We start from the raw sequence: 21,019 nt of genomic DNA, 5'->3' as shown, positions 1-21,019 counted from the left end.
CCTGTAGCTCCAGCTACTCAGGAGGCTGAGGTGAGCAGATTGCTTGAGAACAGGAGTTTGAGGCTGCAGTGTGCACTGTGGTGGGGCCTATGAATGACTACTGCACTCCAGCCTGGGCAAAAAAGCGAGACCCTGTTTGTAAATAAATAAATAAATAAAAGACAAGGTAAAGCTACCAAAAAGAAAGAAAATGAACGGAAAGTTTTGCCTGATGACTGTAAGTGCCTGGATCATGAATAACAAAGTGCCAAGAATTGCCTGTAGATGTAGCAACAGGTGGGTTGTACTGACGTGTGGTTGGGCTGTTATAGTCAAGGATACGAGTATGCCCAAGAAAACGTGGCCCAAATACCTTGGAGCCCAGAGGTGTTCTGTTTCTTACTAGGGAGTGTCTGCATTAACAGCTGGGCTGGTTTGCAAGGCCTAGAATGGTTGGTGTGGCCTCACTCCCTGTCCCCAGGATCTCTGCTCAGCTTCTCTGGAGCCACAGCTGGCTCTGCTGGCTGCCTTTGCACTGTTGGTTCCCCAGCAGTGCCTCAGCCTCACGGCTCCTTGTCAAATCTCAGGTCATCTACACATCTTCACCTACAGAGGTGAAGGACCAGAAGACTTGTGGGAAAAGTCAGCCTGGCTTCATTACTTTCCACCCTAGGCCAGTCAGAGAGCTAATTTCCAACTGGGTAAACTCCTTCCTTATCTTGGCAGGAAGACAGGTGTGAAGGACAGTAGCTCATGTGCCCTGAATACCTACTGGGTACCAACCACTCCAAGGGGAGGAAGGAAAGCAAGATTCCACCCTGACTCCAAGAGGCAACCCAGTCCAGCCAGGATCAAACACACCAGGAAGCATAAAAGCTGCATTCCCAGGGTTGCTCAGCGCGGAGTTGTTTCAGTGGGCAGGTCTATGCAAACCTACCTCAAAGTCTGAGGAAACTGAGAGGCTCAAGAAAGAGGCTGACATATCCATTTCTCAGAAGGAAACCTTTAATAAGGACTTAGAAACAGAAACCATGACTGTGACAAGATGGTGGATCTGCTGAGCATTACCTCTCAAACTCAAAACCTATATACCATAGAAAAAGAAGCTGAAGCTGACACCTCAGGGAAAAGCAAGAATGCTATGGGAATCTGCCCAAGGGCAGGATTTATGGTTGAGGTTGTTATGACCTAAGGGCAGGATTTACAGTAAGTACGTGCTCTTACACAAGGAACCCTAGACACAATAGAAACCTTAGAGGCGTTCCTGGAACTGGGGTTAATTAGAAGTCAACATGGCGGATCAGCATCCAAGATGCAGTTACTTTAGCCTCTACACGAGTGCCCCTCAGCACTGAGGGGTGTTCACGGTGCGACTGGGAACAGTCTTTGGCCATGGAGTGCTTGTCTTCTCTTTTTTTGAGACAGAGTCTCACTCTGTCGCCCAGGCTGGAATGCAATGGTGCGATCTTGGCTCTTTGCGAACTCCGCCTCCCAGGTTCAAATGATTCTCCTACCGCAGCTTCCAAGAAGCTGGGATTACAGGTGTGCACCACCAGACCTGGCTAATTTTTGTATTTTTAGTAGAGATAGGGTTTCACCATGTTGGCCAGGTTGGTCTCGAACTCCTGACCTCAGGTGACCCACCCACCTGGGCTTCCCAAAGTGCTGGGATTACAGGCGTGAGCCACTGCGCCTGGCCCATGGAGTGCTTTTCTAGCAGCATCTCGTGAGACCAATGCTCCAAGTGACACACTTGGGAAATTGTATCTTATGGCATCTTGTACATGCTTGACCTTATGTCTGGGTGTGTTACCAGTGGAAGGTATCTGAGTTGCCAGCAGTGAATCTGTACAGGTCTGTGGCAACCTCAATTCTTAGCTCCTCAGAAGAAAGAATTCCACTGAGGGGATAAGGCAGAAAAGGAGACTGAGGCAAGTTTCAGAGCAGGAGTGAAAGTTTATTTAAAATGGATTTAGAACAAGAAACAAAGGAAAATACACTCGGAAGAGACCCAAGTGGGACACAGAGGTCAAGTGCGATATTTAACCTTGATCCTAGGACTTTATAGGCTGGCTCCTTTCCCATGCTTCTTCCCTTTGTGTGGGCTGCCCACATGTGCAGTGCCCTCCTTACCCTTGGAAAGTGAGCATGCACAGTGTGTTTAGGAAGTTGCATGCATGCCCATCTGAGACTTTCTTCCCGTTTCCAGTGGAGTGCCCTAGAAGGTCATGCTCTGCCATTTTGTCCCTTAATGCACATGCCCAGGAAGTTGCTTCTCCCTGGCAGCTGCATTCAGTTAAGACTTCAGTGCAATAGGTGTGGACCATCAGGGAATGACCTCTCCCTAGCCCTGGCTGCCAGTTTATCACTTTTAGAGAGGCAAAACAATAATTCCCAAACCGTCACTCGCCATTCCTAGTGGGTGGGGGAAGGACCTCTCCTGTTCTGCTCATGCCTGTCTAACTACCTGTAACAGGTGCAACCTAGGAGTGGTCAGGGGAGCTGGAGAAACCATGGAAGCCAGGAAAGACATTGCTACATGGCTTAGAATATACACATCGCAAAAGTCTTTGTACTGTTCATAGAGAAATTATTTCATCTAAATATTTTGGCCTTTGGTGCCCTGAGAACAGGGGACTTCTGTATCCTGGCCCCCTTTGGGTTTTCAGTCCCCAGCATGTGGCATCAGCTAATAGTGTTTGTTCTGTGATCTGTCCTGTCTTGTCATAGAGAAGCATGACATAGGGTTGAGAGACCATCTGCTGCAGCTACTTACAGATGGAAAGCTGTCTCCTCAATAGTGGCTCCAAAGGCCAGGTCATTCTAGTCTTTTCTTAAAAAAAGAAAAACTGCAGTAAAACACATAACATAAAACATACCATCTGGATCATTTTAAAGTGTAGAGTTCAGCAGAGTTAAGTATATTTACACTGTTGTGCAACCAATCTCCAGAATTTTTTTTCATCTTGCAAAGCTGAAACTTTGTACCCATTAAACGATAACTCCCCATTCCCGCTTTCCCACCAGTTCTTGGCAACAACCATTCTACTTTCTGTGTCTATGATTTTGACTACTCTAAGTACTTCATATAAGTGGAATCTCATGATACTCACCCTTTTATGACTGGTTTATTTCACTCAGTATAATCTCCTCAAGGTGTATCCTTGTTGTGGTATGTGTAGGAATGTCCTTCTTTTTTAAGGGTGAATAATATTTCACAGTAAGTATATGACACATCTCCTTTAAGCCATTCATGCACCAATGGATCTATGTGGTGATTCCACCTTTTTGTTACTGTGAATAGTGTTGCTATAAATATGGGTGTATGAATGATCTCTTCAAGACTCTGCTTGCAATCCCTTGGATATATACAGACATAGAATTGCTAAATCATATGGCACTTCCAAGGTTTAATATTTTGAGGAACTGCCATACTACTTTTTATAGTGGCGGCACCATCTTACATTCCCTCCAAAAGTACAGAGGGGTTCTAGTCTTTTAAATAGCTCTTCTAAGAGCAGAGTGTGTTCTCTAAATAGGTTTCACTTGAAGTTGGAAATATAGACCGTTTTCTTCTCTGAGTCTCTTACAACTTTCTGCTTCCCAAAATTCCCAGTATGTCAATAATTTTGATGGCAAATGGATCTAATTTTAGGGGACTGATACGATGAGAAAACACTAGAAACCCCAAGGCTGATAAAGAAATCAACTTCAGCCTGCAAGCCTCCACTGCCAGGGAGAGCAAAGCAAACTGGCCTGGTGAACACTGTGATTTTGTGCATTTTTCTCTCTAGTCCACCAGAACCTCTCCTTTTCCTTTTAAGCTGACATTTAACTGATCTCTGAAGTTACTTAAATTCTTTTTCTCATACATAAAATACTTCTTCCCTTCTAAGATAAATCATTTCAAACTGACATTTCCTCGTGAAGAATAAGCCAGAAGCACCCACGTTGCACAAATTTCTTATTCGTGGCTCACTGAGCTAAAATCTTGAGGTGCAAGTGAAACTCATTCCCAAAAGCCCAGTCCCGGAGAGGGAAATCTGGCGGATCCCTCTTCTCCAGAATGTGCTCAGTTCCCTATGGCCTCTGTAGCAGGTAAGGAGAAATGGTTCCTGGGCTTTCAGCTGGCTGTGGGAAGGTCTTCAGGGACAGACTCCAGGCGGTGGTGGAGCAGGAAGTTGGAGCAGCTGGAGGAACTGTGGTTAGGGAATCTCCCCTGGGGCTGCAGTTTTGCTCCATCTACTTCCTTCCCTGACAGCGGTATTCATTTCTTCACTCCCTGGCCAGGTTCTGCATTTCCCGGCTCTCAGTCCTCAAGGGCCTCCGCTTCAGGAGCACTCAGGGCAGTGGATTGGGCTCCCAGAGTGGTCATGAGAAAAGCATCTCAGGTCCACTTCTGGGGGTGTTTCAAAGACCCCCTCAGCATACTGCAGTGAGTCCCAGGAAATCTGACAATGCCAAACCATCGCCAAAGTCAGAGAAAAGGGTAGAAAATAAAGGTGGCTTCTGGAGAACAGAGAACACTGTTTATTCTTTTTTTTTTTTTTTTCCCTGAAAGGATAAGCTTTCCATTGTCACTGCAAGCCAGAAGAAAATGGTGTTTATAGGGGTCAGATGGAAGTTCTCTCTGTTTGCATCTGTCTCAATGTTTGTCCTATTCAGAACCTGGCTAACTTGTTTTACTCTCTGAACTATCCAAGACTGGCCAGATATTCTGAGGGCTTGGGAGGACTCTCCTTGTTTAATTTTGGTAGAAGCAGCATCTGTGCGGTTGCCTTACAAACTTTTCTGGCCTTCGGTAACCTCTTGCATACAGGTGACGTTGATCAGAGCAAAGGCTCAAAGAGCACATAAGTAGTAAACTCCTATGTCCTCACAGTTCGTTTAGGAGCAACAGCGCAGGGAAAAAAAATTCTCTGGTGCACAGACTTGGGAAAGCCCCATGCTTGGGTATTCCTATTTCACAGACCACCAAGTATTTGAAGAGCACAAAGGGCCATGAAGATCAACATTTATTGAGCATCTACTGTGTGCTTGGGTCTACGTGAGATGTTGGAACTAAGACTACCGAGATCAATAGAACAGGACACTTGTCTTCAGATGTACCAATAACTAATTGCAACACACTAGGTACTTGCAGTAGAGTGAAGACTATATTTGGTCTTTGTCCCTAGCTTCTGGCACAGAGCTCCTAAAACCCTTGGAATTTCCAGAGTGACACGAGTGTCTCTTGTTATTCATAACCGGCCTCTTTACATCCTACTTGAGTCTATGCTAATGATGTGGACAGGGTGGGCCCTTAGAGAGTTTCAAGGGAGGAGTTGAAGTTTCAAACCCCGTCACTTCTGGGGAGAGAAAAAGGGGTGGAGACTGAATCGATTCACCTGTGGCCGATGGTTTGGTCAATCATGTCTACATAATAAAACTTAAGTAAAAACTCTTTAACGAGGAGATTTGGAGAACTTCTGGGTTGGTGAACACATGGAGGTGCTGGGAGGGTGTCTCCTGGGGAGGGCATGGGAAGCCCGTGCCCTTCCCACAGGGCTTGCTCTGTGCATCCCTTCCATCTGGCTGTGCCTGTGCAGCCCTTCTAATAAACTGTAATCAAGGACTGCATAGTGTTTTCCTGAGTTCTGGATCATTCTAGTGAATTATCAAACCTGAGCAGGGGTCTTGTGAACCCTGAATTTGTAGTCAGCTGGGCAGAAGCATGGGTAGCCTGGGGACCCCATTTGCGATTCTCTGGCCGGTATCTGAAGTGGAGGCAGTCTTGTGGGATCGAAACCTTAACCTGTGGGGCCTGCACTAACTCTGGGAAGTGTCAGAATTGGACCGAACTGTAGGACATCCAGTGGGTGTCAGGAAGTAAGAATTGTTGGAAACACAAAACAGTACCATAAATAGAGATTCTGATCTAGGTACTGTCACTATCCATCCCCCATCATCACTGTTATGTTGAACGAGATAAAAGTGCCTTTTTTGTAGGTCAAAAGAATTCAGTCACAGCAATTTCATATGATTCAACCTAATGCAATCTATTGCACACCTCCAAGGTGTGGTAGGCACAGTCCTAAGTGCTTATCTGTGTCCTCCCACATTCCTCACGATGCTCTTGATATAGGTACTGCAGTTATTCCCAGTGTACCCATGAGGAGATTGAGACTTACGAAGGTTAAGAAAAAGACCTGGGATCCATGGCTAGGGAGATGCAGAGCTGGACTTGCACTCAGGCTGTCTGACAACAGACCCTGAGTGTATTCGTTTGCTAGGGCTGCTGTACCAAAGCATCACAAACTGGGTGATACTTAAAATAACAGAAATCTATGCTTTCACAGTTCTAGAGGCTATGCATCTGAAATCCAGGTGTCAGCAGGCTTGGTTCCTTTTTGGAGGCACTGAGGGAGGGCCTGCTCCATGCCTCTTTTCTAGCTGCTGGTCCTTGATACAATTCCTTGGCATTCCACGGCTTGCAGCTACGTCAGTCCGATCTCTGCCTATTGTTACATGGCATCTTCTCTCTGTGTGTGTCTGTGTCTCTTTGTATAAGAACACCAGTGATGGGATTTATGGCTTATTCTAATCCAAAATTACCTCATCTTTTTTCGTTGTTGAGACAGGGCCTCCCTCTGTCGCCCATGCTGGAGTGCAGTGGCACGATCACAACTCACTGCAACCTCAAACTCCTGGGCTTAAGCGATTCTTCGGACTACAGGTGTGCACCACCACACCCAGCTGATTTTCTCATTTGTTGTACACATGGGGTCTCACTATGTCATCCAGGCTGGTCTTGAACTCCTGGACTCAAGTGATCCTCCCACCTCAGCCTCCCAAAGTGCTGGGATTACAGGCATGAGCCACTGAGCCTGACCAAAATGATCTCATCTTGATTACATCTGCAAAGACCCTATTTCCAAGTAAGGACACATTTGCAGGGACTAGGGGTCAGGATTTCAACACGTCTTTTGAGGGGACATCATCCAATCCACAACACTGAGCTCTTAAGCAGGAACTCTGTGGCTGCCGGATACTGTGCTGTCAACATACGTAAATATGCCTGTGTCCAGGCAGGACTCCCATCTGCTCATTAGCCTCCTGGACCACTCAGGCCCTGGATAAGCTGGGCTGGCTGGGAGATGGCCACCTGCTAGCAGAGGGCTGGAGGAGCTGGGCTCAGGTTCCTCCCTAGGGGGAGGGGATGCCTGCTGAGTGGCATTCAGGTGGACCACCCATGAGGTATGGACAAGGAGAGGGGCATTCTTCATGGCTGCTATGCACACACATTTCTCCCTGCAGCATGGTTTCAATCACCTTGACAGGAAAACCTCAAACTTAGAATCTGGGCTGAAGATGCTTTGTTTTTCTTGCTAATCAATTCTCTTGCGTTTTGCTAGTGGTAGAAATGTTTCAACAGTCACAGCTCAAAAGCCTGTGAGGAGCTCCTGGAAGACATTAAGTTCTCTACAGCAACGGAGCACGTTAAATGAGAAATAATTACTCAATGAGCAGGATTCTCTGGACTGTGTGGCTGTGTGTTGTCAATGCTTTCCCCCAAATAATAGATGAGTTGTGAAATGTGTAAGTGCTTTGGTATAGCTATCGTAATGTAGGAACTGCAATCCCCAGAAAGCGTCATAATAAACAGTAGCAAGACTGTGGTTCCACACTGCTCTGCCGTGACATTTCCTGGGAAAGCTGGGAGTCACTGCATGTCCACCTTGACCCAGGACCTGCCTGAGAGGTTCTTGGCCTGCTGTGAGTTTAGTGCTTCAAGGACCAGATAGGAACCCATCTTTTTGAGCACCCTGATAGAAGCTGGTCCTGTCTCATCTTTTTGGCACATAAAAATAGTTCATTTGCACTAACATGTATCCATTTGGTGGTACTCAAAGTGCATTTTGTTTTTCCCCAGGGTTCTGATGAAACGTTGCTTGCACATCTAAGCAAGTCATGCTTCTGAGGCCAAGCAAAGAAAATTGCCAAAGAACAACAGTTTCCAGGATTCACTCAGGAAGAAATTTTCCTTTGGTCCTTTTAACAATGGATTCAGTTACTAGAAACCCGAGTGCATGGTCGAAGCCTCCATGTGCTGTCTGTTAACACTGCCCTTCACCTTTTGGGCCTCTGCCCCAGGGCTGGCCACACAGACTCTTTTTCTTGGGCCAGACTGAGGTTTCTTAAGTGTGACTCAGCCTGGGGACTAGGTCCAAGCAGAGGAGATAATTATTTCTAGTCTGGTTTCTCCTTGGGAGGAGAAAGTTCCCTTCTTAACTTTACTCTGTCACCTTTTACACCTTCTGCTGCTGCTCTCCCACATTCCCCAAGCTGGGTCCTTGGATCTCCACTCATTCTGTGCTTTCCCCCTCCCAGGTTTGTTCACTTCACAGCTTCTATGTGGATGACTTCAGGATCCCAGCACCAACCTGTTTCCCGAGGGCCAGAATTAACATTCGCCTGTCTGCCAGCTATTGTCACCCGGCATCTCAAATGCAACATTTCTAAATCAGATTCACTGTTGGTGAATTCTGTTCTTCCCACTTAAAACCACTTGGCTCGAGGGATAAGCTATCTTCAGTCACCTAGGCTTGCAAGTTCAACCTCCTGCGGTATCGGTTGCTCAGCCTGGGTTTCTCCCTCCATTCCCTATCCCCCTCTCTTGCTGGCCCATTCTTAGCACCTCCCCGTGGACTACTGCAATAACTTCCTTCCTCACTGCTCCCTACTTCTTGTGCCTTGAAATTCTTCACAGCGGCTTCATTGATCCTATTAACTTACAACTCTGCTTCTGTTACTTTCCTGCTAAAAAAAACTTTCTAGGGCTTCTCTCTTCTGTATCAAATGAAGGGCCCATTCCTCAGCCTGGAATGAAGGCCATTCTCAAGACGGGATCTCCTTAGGGAACGCATGTCATTCTCTTCCCATGTTCTATGCTTCAGTCATAATGAGTATAATCTACCTTTTTTGATCTCTGGGCCTTTCCTGAGAATCTGTTCCCTGGAATCTGCAAACTCCCATTCCCAAATCCATCCATTGCATCACCAACCTTCCAGGCCACCTTTCCTTCCCTTACTGAGATGTCATCATACTCTGAGGCTTCATTTGTGGCATGTGCACATAGATACTTACATGTGTACTTGTGAGTTACCTGCACGCTCCTTGAGTCCCTGGGATGGGCGCTTCGGCAGATGCCTGGTGTGCAAATGCTGACTACATGTGCCCAGGGCCCACATCTCACCACTTCCGAACCATTACATCCTTGCTTTCCCTACTCTTCTGACTCAGGCACAGGCAATACATTTGGCATAGAAAGAATGACCCTGTTCCCCCAACCCCTACTGATCTTATATTTTGCTGGAGGCAAAAGCAAATTTCCAAGATTCAGGTCAATGTCAATTTAGAATTATTTCTGCCAGTTGGAAAAGAAAACATTTTCTTTTAACTTGAGAAAATTTGAAAGCTACAGCCTTCTAAGGAAACAGGATACCTAACACACACACACACACACACACACACACACACACACCCCAGCCTGGCTTTACGTAGCTCAATCCTGTCAGGCTAATCTAATCTTTTGTGACAGAGCAGCACACCTGGTAGATCAAGGGGGAAAACAATAGTTGGAATTTATGTTTGTTGGCTTCAGAACTTTTGATTCCTGGGTCCCACTCAATATAATTATCATTAAATTGGTTGAAAGGTTAGAGAAAGGGAGAGTGCCAGTATGAGCTGGGGGTGGTGCTAACAGACAGAGGTGCTGCTCCTTAGGGGATCAGCCTTGAGTCCAGTGGCCCTGAACGTTCACATGAATGGACCAGATGACAAAAAAGAGAACATATTCAAAGTCAGCATTCATGTTAAGGGGTGGGGGCAGGTGTAGATAAATAACCAGCCAGAAAAGCAACCTTGGCAATTACATAGGTGTTCAACACAAACAGGCAGACTTGTCTAGAAGAGATTTCATGTTTAGAAACAATAATGCACACAATCAGCAATGTAGCATTAATAAGAACGTGACATTGGGATGAAGAAATGCAACTTGTAGGAATTTCATAGTTCTAAACCTGCATTAACTGTATCCCTTTCCAAACTCCACAGCTAAAGATGGGAGGGAGAATATGGACAACATTCAAGGAAGAGCCACAGAAGTGACTGAACTGGGCTGGGACATGGGAATGAAAGACTTCTACAAAAAAGTTAAACGAATTAGTTTATTGAACTTGGAGATGGACACCCTTATAAGGGCAATAACAAACAAAAATAGAAATAGGTTTAAGTTGTAACACACAAGAATAAAATTAGATGTAAAGAAGACTTTCCTCAGTTTTAAGGTGGATAAGTGGGTTGTTAAATTATAACCGATTTCTCTAGGAGGGTCTGGTGTACTCCAGGCTCGCTGGGAGGCAGACCTGGATAATCTCTGAGTATATCTGTCCCCACCTGGCATTGTTGAGACCCTTCAGAGTACTTCTTTAGGTCCATGATTGAAAATTAAGAGGCAGCCAGTGCCTCCATTGTTATAAGGGCCATAAGGTTTGGTTATCTTTTATAAAGAGAAATGGAAACATATAACAGAGCTCTTCCTCAAGTCCTGCATTGGGAACATTAGCACACACCAGGACCTTTCCTATATGTAGACACAGTGCAGATTTGATCTGTGGTGCAGCCAAACTAAAACACAGGTCATGGCATTGTTTCCCCACTTTTGGTACAAACAAGCCCTTAATCAAATCTCTAATCTAGGGACAGTAACATCGGATATTAGAGTGCAGGCACCCTAGGTTGTTAATGTCTGTTTCCCAACACTATTCCATTCCAATATTTTTCTTTACCTAAAGTGGGATAATGATCATAAAAAAAAACAGTAATTTTCCTTACAACACTGCTGATAACTAATAATCACACAATTGCATGTAAGTTAATTCTTTAAATTTAATCAGTCATTTATAAAACTCCCCAATTAGTAAAAGTTGGCTTATTTTAACAGCCTTAAACATTGGCCACTATTTAAACAAGACATTCTAAAAAAAAAAGCAATCACATAATAGTTTATAGTCATTTACAAGTGGATGGTATACATTTAGATACAGAGGTAGAAGTTCACCTTTACAATGTTTCACTAATACACATATACCAAATTCAAGGCACAAAATAGTTTGCTTTACAAAAAAATACTGTAAAAATGTCATTTGCTGTTCTACAATGTGAATAAACCTTTCAAAAGAATCTTTACACCCTTCCATACATATGCCATAGAATAAGATTTCTTCCTCTCACTAATCATAGTTGGCACAAAAATGGGGACTTTTCAATGTAGAAGTTCCCATTTTTAAAAACTGTTTCTTTGCAGAGCTGCTATGTATTCTAGATAAGAGTCCATCCAAAGAAATGAAACACAGCAACTTCCTGAGGAAAGGGCACTTTCTGTATGCAGCAAAATTCATAGGTAGAAAATGTATGATCTTTTAGGATAATTAGGTCTCCAGACACTTAATGAAGTATATCAGAGATAAAATTAAAAATTCAAGGCTGGGTGCAGTGGCTCATGCCTGTAATCCCAGCACTTTGGGAGGCCGAGGCAGGTGGATCACAATGCCAAGAGATGGAGACCATCCTGACCAACATGGTGAAACCCTGTCTCTACTAAAAATACAAAAATTAGCTGGGCTTGGTGGCGCATGCCTGTAGTCCCAGCTACTTGGGAGGCTGAGACAGCAGAATCACTTGAACCCGGGAGGCAGAGATTGCAGTGAGCCGTGATTGTGCTACTGCACTCCAGCCTGGTGACAGAGCGAGACTCCATCAAAAAAAAAAAAAAAAAAAAAAAAAAAATTCAACTAATACTTTAGTCATTGTGACTTTAAGAAAGAGACTTGGTCACCTTTACTGTAACACTCAGACATCATTTACTTCAGTTGATGGAGATTTCAAAATTCCTTTTCAAAAGAGCTAAACATACAAACACCACGAAAAAGCCACCTAGGCCTTGCAAAACGGAAACTTAGAAAACGTGAGAAAATACAGCACTATCAGTCCTTGAAATTGCGAAGATGTCAACTGGCTAGAGTTTAATAACAAGAATAAGTAAACTCTGGGAATTCTGAAAAATCACACACATGAAACATACAGTCTAGTTATCATTTCTAGACTTCCTGCTCATTAAAAAATAATGGTAACCTGAAGATGTCACACTGCTTCTCTACAGATTTGACTGGTTTCTGGGTTCTGCCTAAAAGGACCCTGTTGGCAACAACCTAAGTTCACTTGTACTGATCACATTTTCCAAGTACTCTAGTCGGTTAATTTACACTTTATTTTTTTAAAAAGTTGATTTAAAAAAGAAACAACACAAGTTTAGAATCCATAAAATGTCAGCAATGCTGATGTGCACTGGACTGAAACATCTTGATCATCTTCTGATAGAAGTAATATTCCATACAAAAAGATTCTTAGATTCCATTTTTTGCTTCATTATTGTTTGTGGCTTGCTTTCTTTGAGCAATAAAGGGGTACATACACTTGTCCGCTCCTAGGAACCGATACATGCACACAACTGCTTCAAATGGTAGGATGCTGAAAAAGGGAAGTCACAGCTGTTAGCAAACTTGAAGTTTCAATTAAGACATCAGGCAGGCATGTAGAGACCCAGTCAGTGAGGGAACCCCTCCCAGTTAGTTACCTCTTCATGAAGGTCACGATGTACATGAGGCGGGGAGTGCAGATCATGGGCTGGTCAGTGAGGATGGCCTTCATGGCCTGCTTCACACAGTAATCAGGCTTCAGAGGTGGCAGAAAAGGCTCAATTTCTTTCCTGAAAGTTATTTATTCAAAAACAAAATGAAAAATTAACACAATAGAAAAGACTGGAAATACATATCAAAACACTAACAGTGACGTTATCTGAGTGATGGGATTTTGGGTACATTTTGTTTTCTTCATAGTGCTTTTCTGTATTTTCCAAATTTTCCTGCTATGAACACATTTTATTGGCACAGTCTGGAGAACAAGTTGGGAAAAAAAAGCAAAATTGGTCTGCTTTTCCATAAGATGAGAAAGTCATGTTTTTAAGATGCCTTAAAAGTATTTCAAATTATTTTCCTATGTTTTGCTTTCAATAGAAAGAGGAGAAGGTGTTTGGCATAGCAAACACTGATCTCAAGCAAGATGCCAAGCTTTTAGTATTAGTTGTAGTCAAAATGAGGGTGTAAGCTTTCAAAGTGAAAGGAAGGCCACAGGTATCCACTTTCCAGGATGCCGGAAGAGGGAAAGCTAAGGTATATTCTCTAGGGGCCCCTGAAATGAAGGGTATATAGACATCCTACCTTCAGTCTGATTCACTGGGTTACAGGTTGAAATGATAGTGTGCAATTTATTCCTTTCATTCTTCATTTTGCCACCATAGCTTTGGACCCCTGCACCTGCTGCTATGCTACACTGGAGGAAACAGAGCTCTGCAAGACCCTCAGCAACTGCTTCCCAAGTACATAAGAGGAAAACAAACCAAACCAAACCACCAACACACACACATGTTCACACAGACACATACATGTGTGGGATAAGAGGCAGAGCTAGAGTCCATTTTCCAGGTCAGACTTGGGACTCCAAGCCTGACTTTGGAGTGATTCAAATCACCTTCCACCTATTTTGCTGCTTGTTCAGTTCAGTACACGTTAAGAATGGCCCCCAACCAACAGGGAACTGGTTTGGTTATCTTCCTTTGCCTTTCAAATTCACCCAAGCAAAGATAAAAGTAAGCATGTCTTCACAAGCATCCTCTTAATGATTCACAGTTTTGTTTATTCTGCTGAGCTCAAGTCAGATGTAACTTGACATTTATATTCCCACATACCTCCTTTCTATGTGTGTGGGTATTTTATTTCATTTTTCAGTATATCTAAATGGTTCTTCTCATTCTGCCAGAGTGAATCTAGTTACATACGCTTGCTGCAAAAAGGAAGTTTCCAAATCTGGAGTGTAATATTCAATGGTCTTTTCAGAAGAAAGGCACGTTACTCTCTGTGACAGTAACATTGCTTCATATCCAGACCCAAGTCACATGAAGGAATTTTCTTCTGGAATCCTTATTTACCAATACCAATTTTAAAGAAACAAAATAACTTCAAAAGATGAGCTTCTAAGGAAAAGACTGGATACTTACGTTTTCTCTTTACAGAGAAGCCATTTCCTATCTAATGATTCTGGATTAATTTCTGCAAATTAGTATCAGTGTGTAGCACCAGTCTCTCCTTTGCAAATCTTATACACCAATTTTACAAACTTTACAAATCTTGACCAATAAAAGCCACAGATTGTCAAATGATAGTTAAAATACAAGGTTATGTTTGAAAGTCCAGTTCCACATATTCTCCCAACATTATTCTTTTTATCAGTAATAATATAGGTTCTCACTGACCTGATTCGGCAGCCTCTGAACATGCCAGTGTCTACAAGATAAGGGCAAACCAAGGTTGTTTTAATTCCATCCTTTTCAGCAGCCTTTAGTTCATGGCTCAGGGATTCATGAAAACCCACAACTCCAAATTTACTGGCACAGTAATCCTGAGTTAAAGAGGGGAGAAAGCAGAAATACTAAGCATATGCCCCTATCTCCAACCAAACTAAAGCTTCCCTGGTCCTATTACCATGTTTAGATGTCTAATACATAAGGTTACAGGTGACTACACAAAGAAAAGGAAATCATTTTAAAAGACAGATACCTGGCTGGGCACAGTGGCTCATGCCTGTAATCCTAGCACTTTGGGAGGCCGAGGTGGCTGGATCACTTAAGGTCAGGAGCTCGAGACCAGCCTGGCCAAAATGGTGAAACCCCGCCTCTACTGAAAATACAAAAATTAGCTGGGCATGGTGGGCCTGTGCCTGTAGTCCCAGCTACTCAGGAGGCTGAGGCAGGAGAATTGCTTGAACCTGGGAGGTGGAGGTTGCAGTGAGCCAAGATCACACCACTGCACTCCAGCCTGGGTGATAGAGTGAGACTCTGTCTCAAAAAAAAAAAAAAAAACAAAAAACAAAAAACAAAAACCACAAACCAGATACCTGATGTGGTTCAGTGCAGAAATAATATTTTCAAAGCAACAGCAGAAACAGATGAATACTTTTTGTCACATCAACTAAATATCATATTACTTTGGGGAAGTTACCATAAAGGATTCTATGAAAGCTCACAAGCTGAAGTTAAAATGGAGAGAGGTTCACTTTGAAGTGTCTGGAAAATATACAAATGGTCTCTTGTTCAGTAAAGGAGAAAGAAAAACCAGTTTGTTTAAATTAATGCAAGAAGAATAAAGGCAAATCTAGCTTAGGCTATAAATTGTTATGATTTGACTTTCTTTGTAAGGCGAAGTTAAAATGAAAATGATAATCATGCCTTGTAATCTTAAACTAGAACTTAACCTAAAGGCACAGAATATAGAAAAAAAGTTATTGTCCATGGCCCAACTTCAGAAATGGAATCCCTTGATATAGGTGCTATTTAAATAATGTGTCCTTTTGCATATTTGCATGGAGTGATGTTTTCAGTTTTACAGGCATGCAGAGGACAAACAGGATAGAACAACATATATACTCATACTTTATAATCTGAATATCGTGAAGAACAGGGTTTGATGAAATCCAGTTCTACAATTCTACAAACTTACAATGCAGGATACCTGACCGCCTCATCTGATGGGCTAATTAATATAAGATAGCTCAGTTTTGGCAATGTGACCACAACCGCATGTGAACCTCTGGCCTCATTCTTCTGTTCCCCGCAGCCTTCCATGGTTCCATTCTTGGCCCTGTGCCTCCTGCCATCGTCAAGTGAAGCTGCTAATGAAAATGGGCACACTGAGGGCTGGCCCATCTACTTTTCTTGTCGCTGCTGCTTTGTCAAACTAGTGTAAGAGATTTTATGGCAGAAGAGGCAGAAGTCCATTCCCTTTGTTTGTTTTGTTTTAGAGACAGGGTCTTGCTCTATCTCCCAGGCTGAAGTGCAGTGGTGCCATCATGGCTCACTGCAGTCTTGAACACCTGGGCTCGCACGATTCTCCCACCTCAGCCTCCCAAGTAGCTAGGACTACAGGTGTGCGCCACCACACCTGACATAGAATTCCATTCCAGTGGCTGGCCCTGGGTTCCTGTGGAACATTCTACACGCAGCACACATGCAGAGTGCCTTCGTGCAGCTTTCATGAATGGAGGGGCAGCAGGTGCTCTCCTGGAGGTTCTGGTGTACTTATCACAGGATAAACAGATTGAACGAAAGAAATGCTATATATCTGACAAACCTCAACTCCGGCAGTACTGAACAATCCCAAGGAACTTGCAACTGTCACAATATGACCATGATTAATCTCCAGCATCGTAGGAAGAAAAGCCTTAGTGGTCTGAAACAAAGTAAGATTCAAGTTTTAGAACTGATTTCATGAATTTCATCTAAAACCCAGTCAGGATCACAAAACAAACTTTTATTCACATGATGTTATGTTTCCCAATTCCTTTAAAAATATTTTATATTTATCAAAAAGATCTTTTAAGTGTCTGGCTAACTTAGCACTGTATCATCGGCATGGCAGGCCTATTATAAGTCGTGACCAACAAGACTGTAACTTAAAAGCTTTTGGGGACAGTGTCTAGAGATAAAAAGAGAGCCATTGGCAGAAGATTCTTAATTACCTTTCAAGTGACAGTTATCTGCTAATTTAAAGTACTCCCAAGCCAGGTATTTGTTTCTGCTCGTGACACTTCAATGCAGCTATCTCATGGTTTAGGAGGGACCACAGCCTACTACAAACATTGCCTTGTATTAATGTGTGCCTTACGGCGATGTCTACGTAGTAACAGACCTATCAATGAAGAGATACTCCAGCAGCATGCTCTGGGATCCCAAGGCTTATTACCAAAATGTACTAGCAGGAGACAAAGTATTTTAGGATGTAAAAAACAGGCTAAATTATAGAACTATTTTTGTGAAAAACATATCATAATGCCAACTATGCACTGACAAGAACGTGTATCATTCTGAACAGTCACATTCCAACATGGGTTTCACTGCAGGGACTCTGCCACAGATGCAGGTGACTGGCCACACAGTGAGGCAGAGAGTGTGGCACAAGTTCCAGGCTGGGGGACCCAGAGGCCCTGAAACTTGTGCCAGAGGTGGCACAAAATCAGAGGTGGCGCTGATTTCTTACTCACTAAACTCTTTTCTCTCTAGCTCGCTTGCCTTCAAAATGCAAGGCTGTATCAAAAAAAAAAAAAAAAATTACTTCAAATTGCTTACGATGATCTATTAACTACTCTACCAGGCTCCCAACAGTTTTATAACCTGCTTCTTAAAAGAAAGCAGCGAAGAGCAATCTGTCTACTGCTGAGTTATCTCCTACTGCCAGCACAGCTTCCCATGATTTATGAAGTTAAAAAAACCCACACAACCAAACACTACAAAGCAGACTTAAGGAAGAGCTGCATTCCCTTCTCAGAGGATTTGCTGGCTAAGGTATCACTGAGTTTTTGCATGAATACCTAATATGGGTTTGTGGTTTTTTTTTTTTTGGGCGGGGGTGGGGGACAGGGATTTGTGGTGTAGCCCAGGTTGGAGTGCAATGGCATCATCATAGCTCACTGCAGCCTCGAACTCCTGGGCTCAAGTGATCCTTCTGCCTCAGCCTCCCGAGTAGCTGGGACTACAGGTGCACGTCACCATGCCCAGCTAATTTTTAATTTTTTGTAGAGAAGGGGTCTCATTATGTTGCCCAGGCCAGTCTTGAACTCCTGGGCTCAAGTGATCCTCCCATCTCGGCCTCCTAAAGTGCTGGGATTACAGGCGTGAGCCACTGCCCTTGGCCTTACCTAATTTGTTATAATTTTTGTGTGTAAAGATTGAAAACAGCAATTCCCTTAATTCTGATGTTTTTCTGTGCTCCCACCAATTATTCATACAGGTGCCCCATGAATTTTTGTGAAGTATCCCAAGGTCTTCCCCAGTCATCATGTAGTACCCCACTCCCAACTCACACCCTGTTTGAGTTTCCTCATCAGTACCCATGAAATGCTTATTCTCACCTGTGGCATTTGACCCATGAACTCTTCTGATAATCTATCCCAGACCCTTCCTGTGTAAATCAAAGTGTAATATTCATCACATATTTATATAGTCTCTCATGCTTTTCAAAGTGCTTTATGTCACTGGAGCCCCCTAATAATTCTTTATTGAAGGTAGTTAGGGTGTTAAACCTTTATCTAATATTATTCTAGGCCAGCCTGACTTTGTCTACATTTCTCTAAGACATATAGTCAGTACCATTTACCTTAATGCGATTATGTGTTTTATAGTGCTTTGATTTTGATTGTCTTATACTTATTTGTCTGACTGTCCCAGACTAAGCTGGAAGACCCAGATCAATCTTCCAAATATTAAGGGAGAATTACCTTGCTACACTGAGACAGGCACTGTGGAGGAGAGCTAGTGATACGGTTTGGATCTGTGCCCCCACCCAAATCTCAGGTCAACTATAATCCTCAATGTCAGAGGTATGGCCTGGTGGGAGGTGACTGGATCATGGGAGTGATCTTTCATGTATGGTTCAGCACCATCTCCTGGTGCTGCTCTAGTGATGAGTGAGTTCTTGCGAGATCGGGTTGTTTAAACGTGTGCAGCCCCCACCCCCACCCACCCCCTCGCTTCCTCCTGCTTCTGCCGTGTTTATTGCTGCACCCTCTTTGCCTTCTACCATGACTGAAAGCTCCCTGAGTCTTCCCCAGAAATGGAGTAGAAGCCTCTATGCTTCCTGTACAGCCTGCAGAACCGTGAGCCAATTAGACTTCTTTTCTTTGTAAATTACCCAGTCTCACATATTTCTGTATGGCAGTATGAGAACAGACTAATACAGCAAGTGAACACACTTCTCATTACTGCATTGCCCAAGTACACTGCTGAGGAAGAGAGACACATGTTTCAGCTTGATTGTATTTCTTTGTAGTAGTAAAAACAGAAAGAGTAATTATGACAGTAATTATTATTTTGATCTGTTACCAGAAAAAGTCAAAAACTGGTACTTCAGGTTATTATGGGTTCAACTTTAGGCTCTATAATTTATACATGGGTATTATATCACAGAATTGAAATAAAGTAACATCACAATGGAGTTTATATATTCCAAGCTAAACTAGAAAACAGCTGGGCACAGTGGCTCACACTTGTAATCCCCAAGCTTTGGGGGAGGTTAAGGCGGGAGGATCACTTGAGCCCAGGAGTTCAAGACCACCCTAGGAAACACTGTGAAACGCTGCCTCTACAAAAAATACAAAAAATTAGCCGGGCATAGTGGTGTGTGCCTGTAGTCTCAACTACTTGGGAGGCTGGGGTAGACAGATCGCTTGAGCCCAGGAGGTCGAGGCTACAGTGAGCCGTGATTGTGTTATGGCACCCCAGCCTAGGCGACAGAGCGAGACCCTGCCTCAAACAACTAGAAAACATATCCCTAAGTAATCAAGCCTATATGTCTTTTAAAAGTATCTAGTTATGATTAATTGTTCCCAGATTAGCCAAAAAGTATAAAACATATTATTGACGTTAACCAGAGATCATTTTTAAGTTTTGAAAATTTGCCTAGTCTTGGAAGACAGCAATAAACTTAACAATAAAGGGTCTTAGTTATCTTTCTGTGTAAAAGTTAAAGTATAAGGACTCAATATTAAATCCTAAGAAATTACATCCAATATCAAATTCCTATCAGAACCTGCTACTTGGTTACCTGACAAATCTGAATCACTCACTCACGTGTCCACTCTAACTCCAGCCAGCGGCTGGCTCTGACTAGAAACTCAGACACCATAGCAGGTTGGCTGTAATGACTTCCCTGTATTCACGTGCTCTGGTCTTGCCTGCAGGTATTAAATGACTAATCCAGATCCCCAGCACCACATCAAGGTAGGTGACAGAAGATTAACAAGTTCCTAACTGTTCTTTAAGTGTAATTTGTTGCAAGGTTCTGAAACTGATTAATATCCCCTCCCCTTCTTGCCCTGAAATGAATCTGGTGGTATTAAATTAAATAAAATAGTTCCAGTTTGTCCATAAGGAGGGTAGTATGGCTGCATATTCTAAAAAATGTGACGTGGGGTCACACTTCCACCTGTGGGACCCTCCCTCCACCCCCAAATTGTCTGAAGAGGAGTTAAGCTAGTGGTTTAAAGGAAAAGGAAGCAAAAAAGGGCGAGGGGGAGAGAGAGAGGAGGCCGGTAGGGGGAGAGAGAGAGAGAGGAGGCCGGTGGGGAGAGGAAGGGAGAGAGAAAGACAAACCAAACAATCCAGATATGGCTATGTGAAAAAAATCTTTTCCAACTGTGGGCTATAAACATTTGGAGAAATATATTCCAATTTTAAAGAGTAAAGTATGACACATGTTGGCTGGTTGTAATATGAAGCTTTCTTTTGAGAGGGAGATTATTTGTTTTGTTCTGTAAAGCACAGGTGGGTCAATGTTCAGTTTAAAACGTGATTTCTTTGCCTAATCAAGCACAAATCTGGCCTTCTGTATAAATTAAATCCAATGTATCTTTGCATTTTCTACATTTTTAAGACAAAGATCCATATTTTTTATTTGAAAGGCTCATTAATTACAGGCAACACTGCAATTACTATAACAATCACTCACAGCGTCAACAACCACCAAAGAGCTGCGCGGAGGGAACTGAGAGGTGAAGAAAGCTATCCAGGGCCGCTAATCAGCCTGAGATCCCAGACGGCTTGTTTCTAAAGCTGGTGTCAAACATTTACTCAGCTCTGCTCTGTGTCGGGCAAAGGCAGGCGTGGGGTAGGAGCACCCACATCAGGACCACTCGGGTTTCTTTTAAGCCTGTGCTCAGGTTCCCGCTGGAGCCCAGTACACGTGACTGAGCACGAAGGCTGTTAATCATTTCCTTTGCTGCCTGAATAGAGGCGAGCAATTACTCCAAACTCCTGCCTTATGTCTGGGGCGCATTATTAAATAAACTTTGATCAACATGAATTCTATTCCATACTTTGCAAGAAAAATGCTAT

At 43.3% G+C, this 21,019-nt stretch overlaps 1 protein-coding gene and 1 long non-coding RNA gene across 4 annotated transcripts in view; one reads left to right on the top strand and one right to left on the bottom strand.

Moving 5' to 3' along the window:
• The window catches only part of LOC107976340 (uncharacterized), a 69,696-nt gene that overhangs the window by 34,977 nt on the left and 13,700 nt on the right, over positions 1-21,019 (top strand). For both annotated transcript variants that reach the window (XR_010159276.1, XR_010159277.1), the window contains exon 5: positions 19,867-19,906. This is a non-coding gene — a long non-coding RNA (uncharacterized LOC107976340). The remainder of the gene's footprint in view (positions 1-19,866; positions 19,907-21,019) is intronic.
• RDH10 (retinol dehydrogenase 10) overlaps positions 10,174-21,019 on the bottom strand; it is a 30,342-nt gene continuing 19,496 nt past the window's right edge. Inside the window, exons 3-6 of one of the 2 annotated variants that reach the window (XM_528167.9) lie at positions 16,263-16,361; positions 14,390-14,535; positions 12,656-12,787; positions 10,174-12,549 (exon numbers count right to left, since the gene is read on the bottom strand). In XM_528167.9, the coding sequence (XP_528167.2) occupies positions 12,426-12,549; positions 12,656-12,787; positions 14,390-14,535; positions 16,263-16,361 (501 nt within the window). In that variant the 3' untranslated portion in view covers positions 10,174-12,425. The remainder of the gene's footprint in view (positions 12,550-12,655; positions 12,788-14,389; positions 14,536-16,262; positions 16,362-21,019) is intronic. The other variant, XM_016959570.4, reaches the window with a different exon arrangement.

This window comes from Pan troglodytes, chromosome 7 (genome assembly GCF_028858775.2).
Source record: "Pan troglodytes isolate AG18354 chromosome 7, NHGRI_mPanTro3-v2.0_pri, whole genome shotgun sequence".
Classification (NCBI taxonomy): Eukaryota; Metazoa; Chordata; class Mammalia; order Primates; family Hominidae; genus Pan; species Pan troglodytes.
Note: the sequence above shows the minus strand (reverse complement) of the source record. Positions and strands in the feature narration are given on the sequence as shown.